Source organism: Lithobates pipiens, unplaced genomic scaffold (assembly GCF_037356315.1).
Source record: "Lithobates pipiens isolate NorthernLeopardFrog02 unplaced genomic scaffold, aLitPip1_a1.2 Scaffold_16, whole genome shotgun sequence".
Classification (NCBI taxonomy): domain Eukaryota; kingdom Metazoa; phylum Chordata; class Amphibia; order Anura; family Ranidae; genus Lithobates; species Lithobates pipiens.
The window spans coordinates 478,554,020-478,578,029 of record NW_027507748.1 but is presented as its reverse complement, the minus strand read 5'-3'; the positions used below and the strand labels follow the sequence as shown (position 1 = coordinate 478,578,029).

Genomic DNA, 24,010 nt, shown 5'->3' with positions numbered 1-24,010 from the left:
ATATGGACCCGACGTCTTAGGCCTATATGTACACAGGACGTTTGAAAACCTCTTTTGAGTGCTGGAATTTGACCGAAATTGACACTTTGGTTTAAAAGCGTTTTTTCCAGATAACACATTGTACTGATCACTATACCCTTTCAAATGCCTACAATGCGGGAAAAAAAGTCTGTGCCTGTCTCTTACTCTCTCGCCTCCCCCTTGCAGCCCTCAATATACAATGGTTCTGGAAAGTCTGTTTTTTTTTTTTTCTTTATATTGCAAATGGTCAGAAATGTTTCCATATTAAAAACTCCTATAAACGCAATTTACCGTGTTTAGACGCGTTTGGACACTGTAACAAGCATTTGGCTTTTCAAATGCCAATAAACTTTTGTACTGAACGCATTTATTTTTTATTTTTTCTAAGGGCCCATTCACACCACATGCAGTCCATTGCATTTTTTTCTGCATCAAAAACACATGGAAAGTAGGTTACATGGTTTTCAATGGCATAGTTCCCACCAGAGCTTGCAGTTCCAGTGCGTTCCTGTTGTAGAAAAAAAAAGTACAACATGCTGCATTTTTTTTCTGCTCTGGACTGCACTGGAATGCTGTAAAAAGCATAAAAACCGCACTGGCACGCACCTAAATGCACCAAAAACCCACTGCAACACTCTTGTTGTTATTTAGGGCCAGTTCACACCAGACGAAGTTCAGTGCGCTTTTTTCTGCACTAGGGGCAGTTCACACCAGACGCAGTTCCATTCAGTTCCGTGTGCTTTTTTTCTACACAAAAATGCATGCACGGTGTTTTCCATGTATTCCAATGGCTCTAGTTTACACCATGCAGTCAGTTTCCGGTCAGTTTCTGGTGCAGAAACTGACTGGAACTGACTATATTGGTGCAGAAAAAACAGAACTGCATCTGGTGTGAACTGGCCCTAAAAATGCATGCACAGTAATTTCCATGTATAACAATGGCTCTAGTTCACACCATGCAGTCAGTTTCTGGTGCAGAAACTGACTGGAACTGACTGTATTGGTGTAGAAAAAACAGAACTGCACGGAACTGCATCTGGTGTGAACTGGCCCTTAAGGTTAAGAAAAAAGAGGGGAGAAAAAAAGCACTGTACTGCATCAAAAACGCACTGGAACACATGAAAAACGTGCATGCAGAAAAGTACCTGGAATGCATCCAGACTGCGTTTCTATGGTGTGAACTGGTCCTTGCAAAAAAAAAAAAATATGCCACTAAACGTGACTGCGTCTAAATGACTATAAACTACTTGGTGTACATGTACAGATAAGATAACATAGAAGAGAGTTCAGGGCTACTGAAAAAACACCCAACTGCTCCTAAACATCCGTTTATCAGTACATGAGGCCTTTGTGAATATAAAGACACACAGTTTTCTTAAAACCCCCTTGTGATAGTAATAAAATTAAATACGACTGGTATAAAGTTCATGTGCATGTAAAGGCAGGTGTCCCAATACTTTTGGTAATATAGGGGGTTATTTATGAAAGGCAAATCCACTGAAAGTGCACTTGCTCTAAATCTAAGGAGTAGATCTGAAATGAAGCGAAAGCTCTGCAGATTTTATCATCCAATCATGTGCAAGCTAAAATGCTGTTTTTTCTTTTTCTTGCATGTCCCTCTCGGATCTACAGCGACTTTATTTCCAAGTGCATTTTCAGTGCAAAGTGGATTTTCCTTTAGTAAATAACCCCCATAGTGTATATTTTTCATATCTTTAATTTTTTATTTAGCATTGTTAAACTTTGAACAATTTTATATTATTCTGTTTTTGTCTCTCTAAGCAACATTATTTTTAATGAAATAAATATTATATAACTATAATATAATTGTATATATATTTATAATTTTAATGAACGTTTATGCAGCTAGCTAGATTTCCATAAAGGATATGGTATATGGGGCATACTTTGCAAACCATACAGTCTATAATGCAAATTTGGTCTGGGTTTCTGATGCGCAAAGGCTAAACACATCTCCCAGCAACAGTGAAGTTACAGAGGAACAGTGAATTTTACTATAAAATGTGTACGCTTATAATATCGACATGGTACGGAACTTAAAAACAACCATCTCAGCTTTGTCAGATGCTTTGAAGGACACAGGAGAGATATGGGATTTCTCCATAAAGAGGACCTGTCACTGCCCATGTTGTTCATCCCTCGTGATAGCAATAAAATCCAATAAAAAAATAAAATAAAGGTAAAGTGCCAAAAAATGTATTTCTAATAAAAAAAAAAAGTTTGCTCATGTGAAAATGCGAACGCACACATAGGTCCTGCATGCATATGTAAATGGTAATCACACCACTTATGTGAGATATCATCACGAACGTCAATGAGAGCAATAATTCTAGCCCCAGACCTCCTGTGTAACTGTAAATTGGTAACCTGTAAATATACAGTATATGGGTTTAACATGAAACCTGGTGAGAAAGATGAAATCTAGCTCTGTAGTTGGTTTTCTGTGGTTATTTTTAACAAATTATTTACAAATTTACTGTATATACCTTCATTTTTTTTTTTTTTTTAAAGAGCAACTTTCACCTTGCCCCATGAAGAGCAAAGGGACAAAGTTTCTGCAAAGGCCCCACCCCTTTTCCAGTGCTCCCCTACCACTCCTTTCCCACACCCGGCTATAATATCCAGTATGCATGAGCATGTAATCTCCTCCCCTGTGACAACGCTGGGATTGGGGAGTGGGAGTGACATCACCACGCTTGCTGTGGCCCCATTGGAAGATTTTCCCTCTATCACCGTTATGGTGTCAACCCAAAATTGGGGATTTTCTTTTACTTGCACTTTTGATGATCGCTGTAAACAGGACAAATAGAGAGGGTGAATTTCCCTAACTGGTATAGACATCAATAAATAACTGACAGGAATTTGAATCCCTCTCTACTCTATCCAAAACGAAAAAAAAGGTTATGTCTTTAGTTATACTTTAGGATAAATAATCATTTTCTACTTCTGGGAATAGTTTTCCCTTACTTTTGTGGAACATTTCATTGGTTTGAGGTAGAGCTGCACGATTAATCGTCAAGAATCGTTATCACGATTTTTTCCCCAGGGGAATCTTGATAAAAGTGTTTCACGATTCTGTCTATGCAAAAAATTCTCTCTGTTCTTCTGAAGCCACAGCCGTCAAAAGAAAGGAAGAGAAATACTGGGCAATCTGCCAAGAATCACAACATTCTTTAGCAGTGTAACTTAAGTATAAACATTTGTAACTTGTAAAAGGAATAGACTTCGTGTGTAAGACCCCTTTCACACTGGAGTCCTTTTTCAGACGCTACAGCGCTAAAAATAGCGCCTGAAAAAAGCCTCAGCTGCAAACCCAGTGTGAAAGCCCGAGTGCTTTCACACTGGGGCGCCGTGCTGGCAGGGCGTCACAAAAAGTCCTGCCAGCAGCATCTTTGCAGACGTGGAGGAGTGGTTAATATACAACTCCTCCACCACTCCTGCCCATTGAAAACAATGGGGCAGCACCGCCATGCCATCAGCAAAGTGCCGCCGCAGCGGAATTTTGGGGGCAGGTTTAACCCCTTTTCGGCCGCTAGCGGGGGGTTAAAACCTAAAAATATCGCTGCTTTACTTTGGGGAAGCATAGCGTGGAAGGGGTCTAAATGAGGAAAGTTTAACCACTTAAAACACTAAACCTTTTTCTGACATTTGTTGGTTTCAAATTAATATATATATATATATATATATATATATATATTTTTTTTTTTTTTTGCTAGAGAATTACTTAGAACTTCCAAACATTATATTATTTATATATATATATTAGTAGACCCTAGAGAATAAAATGGTGGTTGTTGCAACATTTGTTATGTCACACTGCATTTGCGCAGCAATCTTTCAAATCTTTTTTTTTTTTTTTTTGGAAAAACAAAAAACGAACCAGTAAAGTTAGACCAATTTTTTTTTTTTGTATAATGTGAAAGATTTTACGTTGCGAGTGATAGTGATCTTTTTATTCGAAGCAAAAAAAAATAGTGGTTCTCATTTTGCCCAGAATTGTGCAGCTCTAGTTTGAATTGCTTTCACACTTTGACACTAACCTGCTTTTAGGAGGAATAGAAAATGCCCGTGTAGCTTTTTGAATAAAATCTGGGTAAAATTTGGATACCCAGTCATGCGCAGGAGAACAAAAAGAATTTTGAATTGCATATGAGGTTGCTTCCAGCTGTCTTAAAGTTGAACTCCGAGCAATTTTTTTTTTTTCTTATCCAATGCAGTGGGGCTGTGCTCACAATGTACACGTTAGCTCATTTTTTTTTCTATGGGAGAGGAGAGCGGAGAAATACTTAATCTTCCCATCCTCCCAGTACGAGACCAGTTTCTCAATCCCATGCTCCAGCGGTTTTGAATAGTGGACTGTTCCTGAAGTTATCATGCTCAGAGCAAGCTCCATAGACCAAGAACAGTCCACCGTTGTAGCGCGGGGGTGTGCCGTTTCCCAGAGGATTGAAGGATCAGGTGAGTATAAGCTTTCTGATCGCTCCTAGACAAAACCTTTTTTGCCTGATGTTGAGGTTTAAACCTAGAAATGTTATTTCTATTTGAAATATCCTTTAATTCTTGCAAGTGTTTGATGCTGGAATTTTTCATTTTATATGCTCTAAAAGAAAGATCAACATAAATGTGACACAAATGTGATTTTTTAAAACAAATCTGTCCTTATACTCTTAGAGCCGGTTCACACAGCGGGCGATGCGAGGCGACACGACTCGCCTCGCTCTCGCAAGTCGCCCCCGTTCTGTACAATGGAACCGTTCTGAGAGGAGCGACTCGAGTCGCTCCGACTCAGAAAAAAGGTTCCTGTACTACTTCTGGGCGACCTCGGGGCGACTTGCATTGACTTCTATACAGAAGTCATCTGCAATTTGCCGCTGAGGTCGCGGCAGGTCGCGGCGAGGCAAGTCGGAGTCGCCTCGCCTCGCCTGCAGTGTGAACCGGCCCTTAGAGCCGGTTCACACAGCGGGCGATGCGAGGCGACTCGCCTCGCATCGCTCTCGCAAGTCGCCCCCGTTCTGTACAATGGAACCGTTCTGAGAGGAGCGACTCGAGTCGCTCCGACTCAGAAAAAAGGTTCCTGTACTACTTCTGGGCGACCTCGGGGCGACTTGCATTGACTTCTATACAGAAGTCATCTGCAAGTTGCCGCTGAGGTCGCGGCAGGTCGCGGCGAGGCAAGTCGGAGTCGCCTCGCCTCGCCTGCAGTGTGAACCGGCCCTTAGAGCCGGTTCACACAGCGGGCGAGGCGACACGACTCGCCTCGCATCGCTCTCGCAAGTCGCCCCCGTTCTGTACAATGGAACCGTTCTGAGAGGAGCGACTCGAGTCGCTCCGACTCAGAAAAAAGGTTCCTGTACTACTTTTGGGCGACTTGCATTGACTTCTATACAGAAGTCATTTGCAAGTCGCCGCTGAGGCCGCGGCAGGTCGCGGCGAGGCAAGTCGGAACATGGATTCAAATGTCTCCATATTCCGTAAAACATTGCAGAATACAGGTGATAAAGAAGATATTAATCACCACCATCTCTGTGTGCAATGTCTGCTCACCTCAAAGGAAAAGACCCCTTTGGGTCTAATCACGCTTTTTTTGTTTAATAATCCAGAAAATCAGCCGAACAAGGAGCAACAGACATCAGCTGTTTGATTCAGGATCCAGCAAACTTCTCTCCATATATTGGCATCAAAATCTCCAAGTATAAATTCCCAAAGCAAATGAAAAGCTCATAATCGCGCAAGATTGTATATAATTGATTTATTTAGAATATTCTATAAAGATGCACTCACATTTTGATATTTGTAAAAACAGCCTTGTAAGATCAATTCGAACAGTACAGATCTCCTCCTCGCAGTGTGAGTGTGTCACGGAATATGGAGACATTTGAATTCTCGTTTTTTTCATCACTGAAGTTTTTTTTATGTTTGCATGTGGACTATTGCACATACATTTTTATATATATTTTTATCATTGCATATTTATTGCGTCATCTATTGTATTATATTTTATACATTTTTGGGTTTAGCACACCACTTATATACAATATTTTTTATTGGTGTTTAGATCATTTGTGAATAGTTGCACCCCCCCCCCCCCTTTATGTACTATCACCACCCCATATCGGTGCTTAAGTATATTTACCTTACAAGACTCCAATATGTTGTAATTTGGTTAATGATTGGGCAGCACAGTGGTTAAGTAGCAGCACCAGGGTTGTTGATTTGAATCCCAGACACCGCACTACCTGCCTGGAGTGTGAATGTCCTCCCTGTCCCTTTGTGGATTTTCTCTGCATACTTTGGATTCCTCCCACACTCCAAAGACATGCTGGTAGGTTAATGGCTTCTTTCTAAATTGGCCCTAGTATGTGTATGTATAAATGTGAGTTGAGGACCTTAGATTGTAAGCTCCTTGAGGGCAGGGACTGATGTGAATGTATAATATATGTAAAGCGATGCATAGAGTGACAGCGCTAAGTACCTGTAGTAGTAGTAGTAGTAGTAGTAATAACCGCACATTGATGAGGTTAACCTTGACCCCCTTCCCCAGTGAGTATGTTCCTTCTGAAGCAAAAGAACTCTGGCTCACGGTTTTACCCTGGCCTTTGCTACTAGGATGTGCACAGGATTACAGATTGCTGATATCAATACAAATTCAGCAGAGGTGACTCTGTGCAATGACCTTAGGAAGGACATTGCAACTAAATGGGCAGGCACCCTTTATTCTTGGTTGTGATTGATGAAGTGAGCCTAATATAATTAGTCATACCAGTGCTATTGCCATTTGTCCATTCTCTCCTACTGCAAGTGTTTCTAGACATTGCAGCTATATAGGCAGGTACTCCTATTCTGGAGACGTGGCCATGGATGATGATGTGACACTAGCATAATTACTGTTTTCCATGCTCTCTTACCAGAAGTGCTTCTGTGTCCTGCACAGTAAACTAGCACAGTCTGACAGGGAGGCTTTGGGGTGGATTTACTAGAGGCAAATAGATTGTGCACTTTGCAAGTGCAGTTGCACTCATTTTTCCCAGAGCTCAGTGAATGTGATGAGGCTTCACTTTGTAAAGAATACCTACCTCAGTGCAAGAATTTTTTAAAAAAAGCTACATTTTTGCTTGCACATGATTGGACAATGCAACTTAACAGAGCTTCACTAAGCTCTGGGGAAAATGAGTGCAACAGCACTTGCAGTGTACAGTCTATTTGCCTTTAGTAAATCCACTGTTTTGTTACTGACCATGCTAGTGTGTACTCAAACCAGCAGAAATAGAATGGTTAAGCTGATATCATCATCCACACCATTCTTTTTTCAGTCTATTGTTTGCTTTGGAGACCTACACATACTAGTACGGTCAGTGACAGAGCCTTTGTGACTGACTGCTGGAGTCACTAGTTGAGGTGGGTGGGACTCATGTCATGTGTAATTTACATCGCCTAATGGTGTATTCCCTTTACATCTCATTTGAAAGACAAAGTGCTAGATCTAACCGAACAATATTTTTTCAGGGACGATGCTCAAGGGAGAACTGCAAATATCTTCATCCGCCAACGCATCTAAAAACCCAGCTAGAAATAAATGGCAGGAACAATCTTATTCAGCAGAAAACAGCTGCTGCCATGCTTGCCCAGCAGATGCAGTTTATGTTCCCGGGTACACAGCTGCAGCCAATGGTGAGTACGCTTTACGTGTTAGGTATACACCCTTGTAAACATCTGCCCAGATTTACTATGTGTTTGGTATAGCTGTAATTCCCTTTTTCTGCTCTCATAAATTTCTGTTAAACAACATTCTCCTGGAAAGAGTGACGAGGGAAATCTAGAGGATGCATGACTGACGCTTTTAATCATTGCTTACACACAGGTGTGAACCGACATCACTGTGCACACGTGTGTTTGTGTTTTTGTGCTTGATTACTCTAGTGGCTAGTAGCTGCCGTAAACAAAGATCAGTTTGTTGGCACTCTGCAAGCCAGCGAGACCAGCTCAATATCCCCAGATACACATTTACATTTACACAGATAAACATTTTCTGGCAAATAACATGGGTTCATTCTTGTTAATATCTCTAACCCCTTGTACACATGGTCGGACAAAATGTCCAATCGGACCGCGTTGTCGGATAATTCGACCATGTGTGGGCTCCATCGGACTGTTTCCGTTGGAATATCCGACCGACAGAGTTTTAGAGCTGGGCTATAAAATTTTCCCACAACATGATCCGATCGGACTTTGTCCGATCGTTTGTAGAGAATTCCGCTCGGACAAAGTGCCACGCATGCTCAGATCAAATTCCTAGACCAAAGCTATTGGCTACTAGCCTGAATGTAGTCACGTCGTAACGAAATAACATCATCACGTTACGAACGATCGGATGCAACACCAGTTTCGGACGGATCAACGGATTTGGTTGTCGGAATATCCGACCGTGTGTACAAGGGCTAAGAGTGAAACAAGTTTACTGTTTGTATTAAAACATGGCTTTTTTTTTTTATGGTTCAGCTATTCCTTTTTGTTACAATGGGGAGTTATTTACGAAAGGTAAATCCACTTTGCACTGCAAGTGCACTTGGAAGTGTAGTCGCTCTAAATCTAAGGGGTAGATCTGAAATGAGTGGAAGCTCTGCTGATTTTATCATCCAATCGTGTGCAAGCTAAAATGCTGTTTTTATTTTTCTTGCACATCCCCCTCGTATCTACAGCGACTGCACTTCCACGTGCACTTGCAGTGCAAAGTGGATTTTCCTTTAGTAAATAACTCCCAATGTGTATAACCATTTCACATTATGTATCCTATTTGAAATCCTGAAAACATTCCGAGCCAAGGGGTCTGCAAGCTGCAGACCCCTTGGTGTGGAATCCTATAATAGTAATAATTTAAAGAGGAAGTAAACCCTGATGGTTTTACTTCCTCTTTGATTCCCTGCAAAGGTAAAGCATAATGGACTACTATGCATCGCATAGTAGTCCATTATGTGTCACTTACCTGACACAGGAGCCAGCGAAGTCACCGCTGTCCCCTGTAGTTCCGAGCGTCCATCTTCTTGGTGGGTCTCCGTGGGTCTCGCTGCTCCGGTGCTGTGATTCGCCGGAGTAGTGATGATGTCACTCCCGATCTGCGGCTTACCCAGTGCGCCTGCACGCCACTGTCTACGGCGCATGCGCCATAGACAGCGGTGGCTGTCTTCAGGTAAATATCTCCTAAACCGTGTAGGTTTTGGAGATATTTCTTGGACCTACAGGTGAGCCTTAATCTAGGCTTACCTGTAGGTCAAAGTGGTTTGTAAGGGTTTACAACTACTTTAATGCTCAGGTTACATTATTGTATATATGCCATGTGCTATACGGTATAGAACATGACATCTAGTGTGTATTGAAGTCATTGTATCTTTTGAGACTACTTTCATACTATGCTGGTGTGACAGAGCAAGCTTGCGTTTCCACGCATTTTCTGTGTTTGCCAGCACACCATGTGTAAGACAAAACCATGTGTTTCAGTGGGCTTCCCTACACGAGAAAAATTTGCAAAAGCAGTCCCGACCCTACTGCAAAATTGTGCCACACAGACGCTTCGAAATATGCGCATGTTAGCAGATGCACAAGGATTCCATTAAGATATAGCTACTTGATGACCGACTTACTTTAGGACAAAACCCGGTATTGTTTTATGGACATGACAAAGTACCTTTCACTCAGACCTACTCCAACGCAGCATGTCCGAGTTACTTCAGACATCTAAACGGTAGGGAAGGGATTAACAACACGATATGATGTAGAAGAATGTGTAACCTTTTTGCCTGGTTTACGGGTTTTGTTCCAGACTCTCAATCGCAAACCCGTGACGAAGTTGGAGACATTTTGAGTGTACTTTATTTCAACTTACCGTATGTTATGTAATGTACTGTAATGTTTATGCACGCATGTTACGTGCACTTTCGCTGTAATCATTGCATTTTTTTTCTAATAAAAATTTTGAATGGAAAAAAAAAAAAAAAGATATAGCAGCACTGCGATTTTGCTCACATTCCTGACATACACAGATGAGAACATAGCCTAATATAATAGCATGATCTAAAAATGTCCATAACTGTGACCTAATTGACAGGATTGCTATACTGTAAAAAGCATTTTCTTTAAGGCTTCATTTACACTATAAGCTAAAAAAAAAATGCTGGATGAAAAACGCTCATGTGCCAGCATTTAGTAGCAGTTAGTTCTCAGTTCTCAGTGTTTTATTTCTGCCAGAAAATCGCTCCCAAAAACTACCTAGGCGTTGGGAAACGGAAGTTATCCTCCCTCCCTTGTCCCCCCCCCCCCCCCTCGCACATGCGCAGTGGGCACCTGGCTGTGAAGCTGCAAGCTGTCACAGCCAGGTGTCCATAGTGAAGATGCTGGCACCTGGGAAAAAGACAGCGGGTGAGACCGACTGGGGTGAGCATATCGCAGGACAGGCGAGCAGCTATTTTTTATTTGTCAGCAGCTACAGTTTTGGCAGCTTCCGTCTTATTTTTTCCACAGGTGACTGGAACTCCGCTTTAAGCTACTGTTCATGGAGCTTAACATGTATTTTTACATCCCAGTGGTAGGGCTGGGGAAATTTTTTTAATCTTGAATCGAGTTGTGAGTTCAAATCGATTCAGATTTGAAGAAAATACATTTTTTTGATTTTTGTATTTTGCTATTAGAGTTTCCGTAGCAGGGGGCATGTCCGGAATGGCACTTGACACTGAGAGCGGACATGTGCACTGTGTCTGAGACTCTGAGCTCCCCGCCGGCGCAATCCTCTATTAATCCTCCTATTGCCCTCACACACGACCCTCCTGTGTCCCATAGCCTCTCCGGTGTGTGACCGTGTGCAGGGGAGAAGTTGAACTGTCAGTCAGCCGCCCACGATCCCGGCCGTCACGGACTAGGCCGAAGCCGCGGCCTCACCTTAATAATCCTGCCCGCAGCTGTGATTTATGTAAACAGTTCCTAGCAGTTAAATAGCTTACATTTGGATTATTAATAACAATTGTGCACAAAGGAATGTCAATAAATCTTCTTGGCTGTCTAGGCTGTGAACACTTTAGTAAATAAATTATTTCTCAATTACTTAAAGTGGTTGTATGGTCAATTTTTTAACTTTTACCTACAGGAAAGCCTATAATAAGGCTTACCTATAGGTAAAAAAAATATCTCCTAAACCTGTACGGTTTAGGAGATATTCCCCTCGGTATGCGCCGCTGACTGCAGCGGCGCATGCGCACAAGGAGGTTCTCGCCGTGAAAATCCGGCAGCGCTCGTCCGGCCGGACTGAAATCTCCCGCGCGCATGCGCGGGAGTGACGATATCGCGGCTCCGGCCACTCACAGCGCCGGAGCCGCGATACCCGGAAGAGACGCCGAGGGAGCATGTCAGCTCCCTCGGCGTGGATCGGGCCAGATGTCGGGGCCTCGTTCTAAGGTAAGTATTTCATAATGAGCTAGTATGCGGTGCATACTAGCTCATTATGCCTTTTGCTTTGCAGGTTTAAAAAAAAAAAAATTTGCGGGTTTACTACCGCATTAAATACCAATTTTCTTCCAAAATGTCAGTAAAAAAAGGCAAGCATGCAGTGTTCTATAGCCAATGTGCTACAAAGCATCCTGTGCTCTGTCCAACGTGCTGTCTATTTCCTCACTATCACTATAGTATACCAAGATGATATTTATACCATTGTCTTCATATAGGCTTTCTTTCTGAACATATGCAGCTGCTTTTTATTATTATTATTTTTTTTTTTTTTTTTTTTTTTTTTTTTTTACTATATGTAAAATGCCTGCACCAAATGAGAATGTTCAGGTATTGAGAGCCAGCGCGGCCGACTAGCAAGATATAGAAGCTTGGGCCAGTGGGAGATTCTTCCATCCACACAGTTCAGCATAAATGGAGGAATCTGTTCCCCACTTTTTTTCCATCTGACCGACACCTGACCATAGAAATCTGCAGATAATCTATAGGTAGTATGGCCAGTCTTGAGCCCCATACACACTATCAGTTTTTCTGCTGATATTTTCCTTCAGATTTACCAAAACCATGTAGTACAAGGGCCTGCCTGATTGCATACAAATTGAAACTCCTAAGGTTTGACCTCATACTATATGGTATTGGTAAATCTGAAGGAAAAACTCGGCAGAAAATCTGATAGTGTGTATGGGGCATTAGCGTTAGTTACCTCAGGATTTTTTTTTGTTTTGTGGGGGTATTGTGACTTGTCACCTGTCACCGAGCTTGCCTCAACCTTCTGTTGTTGATAGGCACATTTTCCTTGCAAAGAATGTTTAAAATGCAATTACATTTTTATAGGAATGGTGTTACTGTTTACATGTTCGATTCAACTAAGAGTAACCTCAGGATTTTTTTGTTAGCTCAATCCAAATACAGTATAAATAATTTGGATGTTTAACAATCTTTGTTGCACACTAACTTTTCAGTTAGAGAAAGGGTTTGCCTTTTGAAATTTTGTTTGTTGATGCACTTTAATTAATATAATAAAAAAATAAATAAAATAAATTTGAATTGTAAATCGGGTTTTTTATTAAAAAAAAGTCACAGATTTTTTTTTGGGGGGGGGGGTGGAGGAATCGCCCAGCCCTACCCAGTAGTGCTTTCACAAAAAAAGGGTATTAAAGTGTTGCTCAGATAATGTCATCTGGCTTGTTTCATAACTGTAACTATGAATTCATAACCTTTCCTTGCTTCATTATTTATAAAAGAGGCCCTCCTGTAAGTCACTTATTTACTTACATTTCTATGTCTATTCTGCCATATTTTCTTTCTTGCTTTCCTTTGCTGATCTGGACGACTGTGTCTGGTCCTGTCGTGAACTGTATACATAGCCATATTCATGTAAATATAATTTATTATTGCATGTACAGCTACATTAAAACATTGTTTCAGGCTCCCTGGACAAAATTCTCATATTCTGAATCCTCTCACCCCTTCTTTTGCTCTTGATTTATATTGGTGAATATTTGTATAAAGAATTAGAACACACCTGAACCTGCTTACTGCAAAGACTACATATCTGATGTACCCATTACCTAATTTTAGGCCAAGCTCCTTCCAGTTTTTTAGTTTCATATGCTGTAGATTATAAATTTACAGAGTTCACAAATCTTTTTTTTTTTTTTTTTTTTTTACAGTCCCTTGAAGTGTAAAATTAACGATGTAACTGTGTGATTTAATTCAAGACTGCTAAATGTTTCACATTCACTGAATTTTTTGCAGTTGCACTTACTAATGTATTTTCTTTCAGCCCACATTTCCTGTAGGTCCAGCATTAGGAACAAATACCGCTTTTAGCTTTGCTCCATATCTTACTCAAATGACACCTGGTGTTGGATTGGTTCCAACTGAAATGCTGCCCTCTACACCTGTTATTGTTCCGGGAAGTCCACCTGTATCAGTCGCTGGTTCTACTGCTACTCAGAAACTTCTCAGGACAGATAAATTGGAGGTACAGTTTACAATGTATCCTTAACGCATTGTTCGGCAAGAGCCGAAAAAGCCATAACGAAATTCTTTTATACAGCAAAGCTCTGACCACGTCAGAAATGTTGATATACATAACCAGCTCAACTGTGTGTTATCACAGTGGGTTTAAGATTACCTAAGGTAAAGAATAAATATAGTTGTCTGCAGACAGATATATGTACCCTAGGGGGTTATTTACGAAAGGCAAATTCATTTTGCACTACAAGTGCAAAGTTCACTTGAATTTGCACTGAAAGTGCACTTGGAAGTGCAGTCGCTGTAGATCCGAGGGGTACATGTAAGGAAAATAAAAAACAGCATTTAGCTTGCACTTGATTGGATGATAAAATCAGCAGAGCTTCCCCTCATTTCAGATCTACCCCTCAGATTTACAGTGACTGCACTTCCAAGTGCACTTGTAGTGCAAAGTGGATTTGCCTTTGGTAAATAACCCCCCTAGTGTCTTATTGACAGTGCTGTGCTTGCTCTGCATGCTATTAAGTAGAAGGGAAAAAAAGTTGTGCACAACATACTTTTTGAAAGGCATCACCTGATCAATGTGGTACCTGCCCCTCTTTTTGTACAACTTGCTGCTCTCACTTGGCTGATAGCTTCATTCCTTTGCACACTATGGTAGGGGGGTTGGGAGGTTGCAGGGAAGCAGATGGTGCAGGGATTTTCCTTTCTCCAAACTGGAAAATCTTTGCATCTACCAGAGATTTCAATGGTCTGTCATTTGTTATTGCCCCCTCGGGTAGCCCTAAATTACCTAATCCTCACCTCATTGCTGTATTCAAGTACAGAATTTTTTTTTTCTTTAGTTTACCCTTACCTGGGGTTTATTTATTAGCAGTAAAGAACATTTAATTGGCTAAATTGTTGTTCTCTTAGCTTAGTAAACATGGTAAAGTAGCGTTCACTTTGAATTCTCGGGTATACTGTATGTGCAAGTGATATTAAAAACACTAGGCGTTTTCTTGCATATAATTGCGGATTACAGTGAATTCTGTTTTATCTTATGAAAGTTTAACTTTGATTTTGCTAAGTGATAAGTGATAGTTCACTGTCATTCATTTAGCTTTTTAAATAAAATAAGTGTGTGTTCCCTTGGAATACCCAGCCATGTGCAAAGATAATAAGAGGGGGAAAAAAAGGATTTTGGTTTCCACCCAGTTTTGATGATTGACATGAAAAAGAACCGTCCTTTTCACTAAACTAAGTGAATATGAATTCTGCGTAATGAGCATCTTCTGCTCTATTAAATCAGCTTCTGTGTCTTAGTATTTTAGAATGAAAATAATCAGCAAACATTTCTCTTGTGTAGGGCAAAAATATACCTTTGTGTTTCCACTGTATTTAATATCAATAGAGTGAAAATATACTTCATATTTGATCTACATTCACTAGATTCATATTTACAAGCAGAATATCTGTGATTTTGAATGGTTTCCATGAGATTTGTTTCCTTTTTTACCATGTCAGTCAGGGTAAACTACAGCTGAGCAAAAGCAGGGTAAAGTCTGCTGGGAACTGTAGGCTTCTGTCAGCCATAAATAGGCACAGAGACACAAGTTCCATGCTCTTGTGCATTCATTTACAGGTCCTTAGTAAACAATAGCAGACATTCATGAAGCAAGCAGAAGTCAAGTTGGCCTCAACAATAAAGTGACTGTATACTTTTTTTACTCTTAACAATAAAGGGACTGTACACATTTGTTGTGTTGCGGGGTCATTTTTAACCTTTGACTGTTCTTCGTTTTAAGTTGCATACAATTGTATTGTAAAGAATATTGTATTCCGATTGTGTCCTTCTCTAATGTTTATTTTAATGTCTCATTGGTTTCATATGGATTTGTAAAATGGCTTGATTGGCCCTTTAAAACAGCAGCACCCGTTTAACATCTTGTATTAGCCATCCATTGGGTTTTGTTGTCCACAAGTATGAGCCTTGATACTATGGCAAGAATCAACTGTGTAGTTGCGGTTGTATTACAGGCCCAAAACCCCGTGCTTCTGAGATTTACACAGTATATCCTTCAAGCATGACATATGTAGCAAGTAAGTGTTGGTTTCATCCCTGCTGTAAAAAAAAAATCAGTTTAAAAGGTATCCATATACAAACATCTTTGAAAACATGATCTCTCACCTCATGCTTTTCTTTCCCTGTTCTTTGAGAGCTGTCTTCACAGGTCCAGTCTAGTGCAAGCTTTGCTCTGTTTATTTTCAGCTTGTTTTAATCTGCACTGTATCTGTACAAAAACTTTCATATGCTCCTCTTACAGTGCCTTGAGTGTCTTCCTGCCAGGAGAGTTCTATTCTTTAGCTCAGTCATTGGAGATTCCAGACTGCTAAATGCTGGCAGCTCATTCATGAATTTAGCTAAAGTGTATAGAATATATATCTACAGAGTAAGAATATATAAGTGATCATGGACCCATCTAGATGTCTACAATACCGTAATAAGGTGAAAGGTGTAGCATATCTAAAGGTATGCAGGGACTGCTTCTTTCCTGCAGTTTGTAATATCATCCACTGATTACAATAGTGAATTGCAACAAATAAATCTTAATTTATTGTCCCCTGGCAGTGAAAAGTTATAAATTAGCAGGTATTTGAAGCAAATGTCTACCTTGCTCTTAGTTTGTATCTGTTACAGTGAAGACACAGAATAGTGAATGCAGACAGAATGTTTACACTGCCCTGGGCCTGTGAGGAAAATGGGTTATCCTTTTTTATATAAAGATGTAACATGTTTTAAAAGAAGAATTGTCCTTTAAATGTGAGATTCTCAAAGCTGATAGAAGTCACCCCTACTTCTGACCATACTTTGTAGGACCTCCTGTGAGATTTCTTTTTGCCTCTAGTGCCAATTGCAGGTGAAACCTAGCATGACATTTATGACACAAACTTGCTACATATGGGGCATATTGCTTACTACAAGTTCAGGGTGGTGTAAGCATTTAAATTGGAGAGATTTTCCAAAGTGGCTTTATGATCGAGCTAAATGGTCAAAATCAATATTTACAAAAATGTGCAAGAAAGGGAAAATTGCAATTGCAAAAAAAAATAAAAAATAGGCTGTAATCTGTAACAAAATCTCAATGTATTCTTTAAAGCCCTTTTAAAGGGAGGATTTAATGAGACATCAGCTGTATGTAATAGTACAATATCTATATATATATATATATAACCTGTTTCTAGGCAGACTTTCAGTGATGTGTCCTTGTGTGTCTTGCGTAGGTATGCAGGGAGTTTCAGAGAGGAAACTGTGCACGGGGAGAGACTGATTGCCGCTTTGCTCACCCAGCAGACAGCACGATGATTGATACAAATGATAACACTGTAACCGTTTGTATGGATTACATTAAGGGTCGCTGCATGAGGGAGAAATGCAAATATTTTCACCCTCCTGCACATTTGCAGGCCAAAATCAAAGCTGCACAACATCAAGCCAACCAGGCTGCAGTAGCAGCACAAGCAGCTGCTGCAGCTGCAACAGTGATGGTAAGTGCCAGTACCTGCCCACATTCAGTAGCACTGTCAAAGTACACACACTTTCCATATTGCTTTTCTGTAACTCTAAAGTCTCTTATTGCATATAGTATAATTATTGTGAGGTTAGGAAAATATTGTTTTATCCAATTTCTTGCTATGCATACAGGTTGCTCAACAGAACAGTAAAGGTGACTAAGGCTGCAGCTCTGACAATGCACAAGATTTTTTATATTGTTAAAAATTACAGCGATTATTGCTAGCAGCTATACCAGCTGCTTGCGATAATCACAATTAAAATCTGGCAGTCTGGTTGTTCCAAAATTGATTCATCAACTTGATACATTCAACCTGCCCATGCACTGTTCGAATCTCGGCTGTTTCTGCTGAACTGGCTGTGATTCGAACCTCTCATCTAAACTTTGAAGTTTAAATAGTTTGCATTAAATTATATTCTTGTAGCTGAAGCCTTCTTTAAAGCAGATTTCTACCCAAAAGTGGAAGATCCACTTATCTGTTTCCTCCCCTCACCCCCCCCCCCCCTCCTGTGCCACATTTGGCACCTTTCAGGGGGAACGAGTACCTGTTTTTAACAGGTACCCATCCTCACTTCCAGGAGACTGCGCCGGTGTGGCGTCCATTTCGGAGTTCATCCCCCCTCCTCCTTCCTCTGCCACCGGGCCTGTTAGAAAGTGCAGTGCGCATTAGGGAACCGACTATGAAGCCTAAAGGCTTCCCGCCCGGTTTCCCCCTTCACGAATGGTGGTGCCAGCACCCAAGAGCCGATCTAAAAATCGGCTGGTGTACCGACATCATGGGATCCCTGGAAAGGTAAGAGTCCTAATATTAAGTCCGCAGCTATAATGTTTGTAGCCACTGACTTAATAATCATGTAAATAGGCTTGTTGTAGTTTTTTTTTTTCCAGCAGTTTTAACTAATGCTATTATAGCATTTCTAAATATACAGTTCTATCCATCTGTCTCTCTATGGTCTATGACCAGCAATTGTTCAGAAGCACATCAGAAGACAATTATCCCATACTTGTAAAGGTAATAATAACCAATTTTACCTTGAGATTAATTGAGAGCAATGCTTTCCGCCTTCAGAAGTGTACACATCCGTCAGCCTGCTGTACATTATATTCTGATATCTAGCTGGTAATATACAAAAGAGTCAGTGTATGTTAAGAGTGCGAAAAAGTGTGTAGGACTACATTATATAAGTGGGACTTGTCATACATAACGTGTGAATAATAGTCAAATTTTAATCCAACAAATACAACTAACATAATCAGCACAAAACTTTTACCCTCATTCCACATTCAGATTGGAGGCCCTGAATACAGCCTATTGTAGTAATAGTAAATGCAAAGTTTAGCTATAGCATTCCTTATATAGAGAACTGGTACACCTCTGTGTCTCCTTGTCTCTGTGCTCATACAGTTTCTATGTCAATATGGCCATTTTTTAAGATCCCCAGGTTACTGTCTAAATTCATTTAAGGGAACGTAAATCACCAAATATATTAAATAGGGAAAATGGTTCTGCCTGTAGCATTAGTTATAATTTACTAAAGGCAAATAGGCTGTTCACTTTGCTTTGAAAAATTCACTGTGAAGGAAATTTGCCCCAGGCCAGAACTCAATAAATGTGAAACTTCACTTTGCAAAAAACTGAAAAAAAAAAAATGTTCAAGGGAAAAAAAACGATTTTTGTACATATTGGATGGACGGACAACAGCAGAGCTTCACCTCTTGGGTGTGATAGGGCCTGTATTGCTGTGCGTTGACAACTATTTCAATAAATTGGCTGCCTTAATACTATGTGCATTACAATATGTATTGATGCCCATTAATATTGTGTCTTAAAGAGGAAGTAAACCCTGATGAGTTTACTTCCTCTTTGATTCCCTGCAAAGGTAAAGCATAATGGACTACTATGCATCGCATAGTAGTCCATTATGTGTCACTTACCCGACACAGGAGCCAGCGAAGTCACCGCTGTCCACTGTAGTCCGGAGCATCCATCTTCTCGGTGGATCTCGCTGCTCCGCAGCTGTCATTCGGCGAAGCCGTCACTCCCGCGCATGCGCACGAGAGCCCCCACTCGGGCATATCGCCGTTGACAGCGGCATGCTCAGTGCGCCTGCGCGCGGTAGACAGCGGTGCCTGTCTTTCGGCAAATATCTCCTAAACCTACATATTTCTTGGACCTACAGGTAAGCCTTAACCTCCCTGGTGGTATGATTAGTTCTGATTTTAGGTGCTGAAAGCGGTACAATTATTTTGCATGGAAATTTGGCGTTTTATAGTGTAGGCCTGCAATTCTTAGGAATAACTCTCTTAAAACTGTTCAAAACAGAGTAACCAACCATCCTGGGTATGATAAAATTTATAATATAATGAATAATAATAAAAATGATTCAATAATGTAATCAAATCCAAAAACACTGAAATTTGCAGAATTGTCGCTGTCATTAGATTTAGTGTTTAATGACGAATTTCCCCACAAATCGCTATCGCTCAATTCTGCAAGTGATTCTAATTTATTATCGCTGTTTTCTAGTTGGTCTAAAATCACTTTTGACATAAAGGGACAGTTTTTGGTTGCTATGGGCAATCTCCAAATTTCAGGCAGAAAAAACAGTGTTTATAATATAAAAGTGCATGCAGGGCACTGGACAGACCACTAGGGACAAAGGGGGTGTGTAATTTTTTTATACAGTACTGTAATCTGTAAGATTACAGTACTGTGTGTGTTTGGTGTGTTTTTACTTTTTTGAATTTGGCACCGATCTCCGCTCCCGTGCGCCGTACCTCCGATATGGGCAGGCAGTTATTGAATGGTAGGAAGAATCGAACTACAAGATTGATCACCAGCGCCCTCGCAGTTCATTGAGAACAACAAGCTGTTGGACATGAAGACCGACGGTAGTTCTAATTCATTCATTTGTTCACAGAACTCTGTGAATGAATGATGTGGGCGTAGCCCTACATGGTTGTGCGGTCCTTGTAAATTGTGACAGCTGGCATGAAGAGAGGATCCCCTGCCCTCCATCACAGTGAGGGGGGGGGTCGTCAGAAAAGGATGCAGGAGCTGGAACATTTCACATGTTCCACCCTAAAAATGGGTGGAACATATAACATGTTTCAAAGGTGAACTTAACCTTTAGAGATAGTACACTTGGCCTGAGATAAAAGTAGGATATTTCCAGAGGTCTTTAAAGTGGTTGTAAACCCTTACCGACCACTTTGACCTAAAGGTAAGCCTAGATTAAGGCTTACCTGTAGGTCCATGAAATATCTCCTAAACCTACACGGTTTAGGAGATATTTGCAAAAAGACAGGCACCGCTGTCTACGGCGCATGCACCGTAGACAGTGGCGTGCAGGGGCACTGAGCATGCCGCTGTATGCCGTTAGTTGTGACTCCCGTGCGCGTATGCGTGGGTTTGACGTCATCGCTGCTCAGGCGCTGTGAGTGGCTGGAGCAGCAATACCCGGAAGAAGATAGATGCGTCGTGCTATGTGATGCATAGTAGCCCATTATGCTTTACCTTTGCAGGGAGACGAAGAGGAAGTAAACCCATCAGGGTTTACTTCCTCTTTAAAAGATGCCAATTTTTCGTAGGACACATTTCCATGGCCTATTTTAAAATCTGATCCCAATTAAAACATTTTTTTCAACTACCTGCTATGGTCATTATAAGGGGTTCCACACTTATTGCAGGATTTTTCATTTATAAACCTTTAATTCTTTAATTTCTGAAAAAATAAGCTGGAATAGTAAGGTCACCTTCCCACCCCTTGTGATTGTTGTGGAAGGTCAGATTCAGGAACTCTGTATCTAGTCCCTAGTGTAGTAGCTGGTATGTGTTTTGTGGGCTTGTGTGTTGGTGAATAATTGCTCTGCTGTCCAGCATAGTCATTCACAACATGAGCCAATAGTTATAACAGTACTTTCTCTCTTCTGATCCAGAATAGGCTGGTGGGCAAACACGCATGTCTATGTTCATTAGCTTTCTTTTCAGTAAAAAAGAAGATTGCAGAGGGCTTCACAATTAGAGAGCAGATATACAGAATAAAGAGGGGATGGCTTTGGTGCTGATTGTACCTGCTCACATGGGAATGCTCATAAATTGGGCTTAAACCTAGGGTGGAGCTACAACCACCACTGACAGAACTGGAAATGTAATTGTATTTAAAAAAACACTGCATACATTTTAACAGGACCAAGTGCTATGTGTACTGGGTCCTTTGGGGGATTCAACAAGAGTTTTCAAATTCCAGTGTACCTTTTCTTCATGATTACATTTAGGGCCGATCCAGACCAGTAACACAATTCGTGTGCCTGTGTGATTCTAGCATGCACATCTGACAGAAGCTGGCCAAAACTTAGACCGGCATGCACGTGGGCAGAATGTTGGATGTTTTGTTTTTTGAACCAGCAAATGTCTCCTGACATTCTGCCTGTGTGTACGGGGCTTTAGGCCACTGATTGAAATACAATTTTAAAAAAAACACAGGAGTCTCTATAAAGATTTACAAATGTTTTGTTTGAGTAAAACATTTCACTTGCAAATATTCTGGCTGTGAATTTACTCTAGTTTTATAGCTATAGTTCTACTTTGGAGTGCCTAAAACAATACACGTTAATTCTGATCTCAGATAAGCATTCCCTGCTGGGATCATTTTCCTTTAGTGAATATAATTTTTTTTTTTTTTTTTCTGTGGGTGTGCAGTAGTCATAGATTCTCAGTCTTGTTTTCACACACTACACTGTTTTCTTTCTCTATTCTTGAAAAAGATTTTTATCACAAAAGTACACCACATGTCCTTACAGCAATGAAGAATTTAGGTGTGTTATGCTAGTGCACTTGCCAGCTTCTTAGTCATGAAGGCCTTTTTTTCTCTGGAAGCATTTGAAATAGCAAGAAAATATATTAACATTTTGTTAAATTGTAATTTGAGTACCAAGTAATGGCAGAACCATAGACATACATATTAGTTCTTCTAATGAAAGGCATATTACAGGAAATAAATAACACAATCTATAATTGGTATAGGAATGTATTTATAACCCGTTTTATAATGCATGCTGATAAACCCCTCTCACCTAGATCTGATTTAGGCAATACGTTTTTTGAAGGTGTTTTAAAAAAAAAAAAAGCAGCCTGCATGATACCTTTTATTTTTAGGGCAAGATCTGAAAAATCCTGTTGAAATTTAGTGAACAGGATGGTTTTGAAGTAGTGTAGACCTCCACAGACCTAGATCTGTTGTGGAGAAAAACAGAAGTATACATATATAGCCTATATTTCTATCAGAGTTGTCTGCAGTGCACATTAGCATGCATTCTTGAGTGACATGAAGTCTAGGTGAATCTTTGATAGGGAAAGGTCTTTTAGCAATCTATCTTTTAGATATTTAACCTGTTGACATTCCAGACTGATCATCTAATAATTTGATGCTGTATATGCTGGCAGGCAGACTTCCAGCACCCAGTGGCTCTGGTGTTGGTGTGTGGGGTGTGCGAATTAGGAAGGTTAGAACCTCCCCTGTTTACTGTTCTTCCTTGACGTGAGATTAGTAACGCTGCTCCCCTACTCCCTCCAAAATTAATGTATTTTGACATATTCCTGCTAGGCAGAGCCAAGCTTGCTAGTTTAAAAAAAAACAATCTGCAGCACACTGAAAGTTTGCTGCTTTAAAGTGATTGTAAACCTACTTACACCATTTACACCTACAGGTAAGCCTATAATAAGGGTTACCTGTAGGTACTGTAAACATCTCCTAAACCTGCAAGGTTTAGGAGATATTTATCATATACACTTGCACCAACATCATCGGCACATGTGCACTGAAGAAACGGCTTGATCGTGCAGTTTCTAAAGGGCCTGTGCCGTGACCGGCGGCTCCCGTACGCATTTGCGGGAGTGACATAATCGTGGCTCCGGCCAATCACAGCGCCGGAGCCCGCAAACCTGGAAATAACTCCGGGAGACATGTTGCTGGTCACAGCAGTGTACGGGGACCACTGCAACAGTTTTAATCTAAGGCAAGTATTTCATAGTGTGCATACTAGCTCATTATGCCTTTGTCTTGCAGGGGTTTTTTTGTTTTATATATATGTGTTTCAACCACTTTTAAGAGTGGTGAGAAAAACCTTTTAGCCACCAAGTTGACCATAATATGTGCATTGAGCTTCAGCCATTAGTTTTTACTTACCTGTCTGTTCTGTTGATACAATTGTAATGCTTTATTTTAGATGTATAGGCCGCACATAAATGTGAGATCGTGTGAATTGTACCCATGTTCCTTTGGTAAATGTTATGCTTTTTTTGGCATGCATTCAGGTTGCTTTTTATATATCCATTTATGTTTTACACGCAAAATAATTGTTAAGTATTGTTTTAAAATACATAAAATAAATATTTCACTCTAATATTCAAAAAAAGGTAATGTTACTTTTTATGCTAAGCATTTATAGGGTATTCAGGGTTTTGGGTAAAAGCTTCAATTGCACTTGATGCTACATTAGCCAAATACATTTTAAAGCTTTCTAATAAAAAAGTTACATGTAATTTTATATACCACTTTACAATCAGGATTTCATGACAGAGCACTGACGTTGGTTTTGCCACTGCACACTACTGCTCCTAATACTTATTTAGGCTTATACTTTGTTTAATTTGACAGTCTGTAGTGCTTGTGAAATAAATTGTTAAAAAGAGAAAGTGAAGGAGAAAGTATTTGTAGAGCCCGAAAATATCTTTATGGTCATTACTCAGACCCTTTACATGCTAGTCCTCTTTTTATATATATATATATATATATATATATATATATATATATATATATATATATATATATATATATACACAATTCCCTAGTAAAAATGTGGTTTTGTTTTTGTCTCTGTTAGAGAGATTTCATATCATTTCCTGCCCTGACAGGGAAGTAAGAGAAATCTCCCCAATAGGGACT

At 40.3% G+C, this 24,010-nt stretch overlaps 1 protein-coding gene across 28 annotated transcripts in view; it reads left to right on the top strand.

The window, feature by feature from the left end:
• The window catches only part of MBNL2 (muscleblind like splicing regulator 2), a 223,511-nt gene that overhangs the window by 170,515 nt on the left and 28,986 nt on the right, over window positions 1–24,010 (top strand). For 27 of the 28 annotated variants that reach the window (XR_013274601.1, XR_013274600.1, XM_077483024.1 and 24 more), the window contains 3 exons: window positions 7,546–7,710; window positions 13,316–13,516; window positions 16,774–17,037. Coding sequence is in view for 26 of the 28 variants with exons in the window: in XM_077483024.1 (XP_077339150.1) it covers window positions 7,546–7,710; window positions 13,316–13,516; window positions 16,774–17,037 (630 nt within the window). In the remaining 2 variants the exon portion in view is untranslated. The remainder of the gene's footprint in view (window positions 1–7,545; window positions 7,711–13,315; window positions 13,517–16,773; window positions 17,038–24,010) is intronic. The other variant, XM_077483025.1, reaches the window with a different exon arrangement.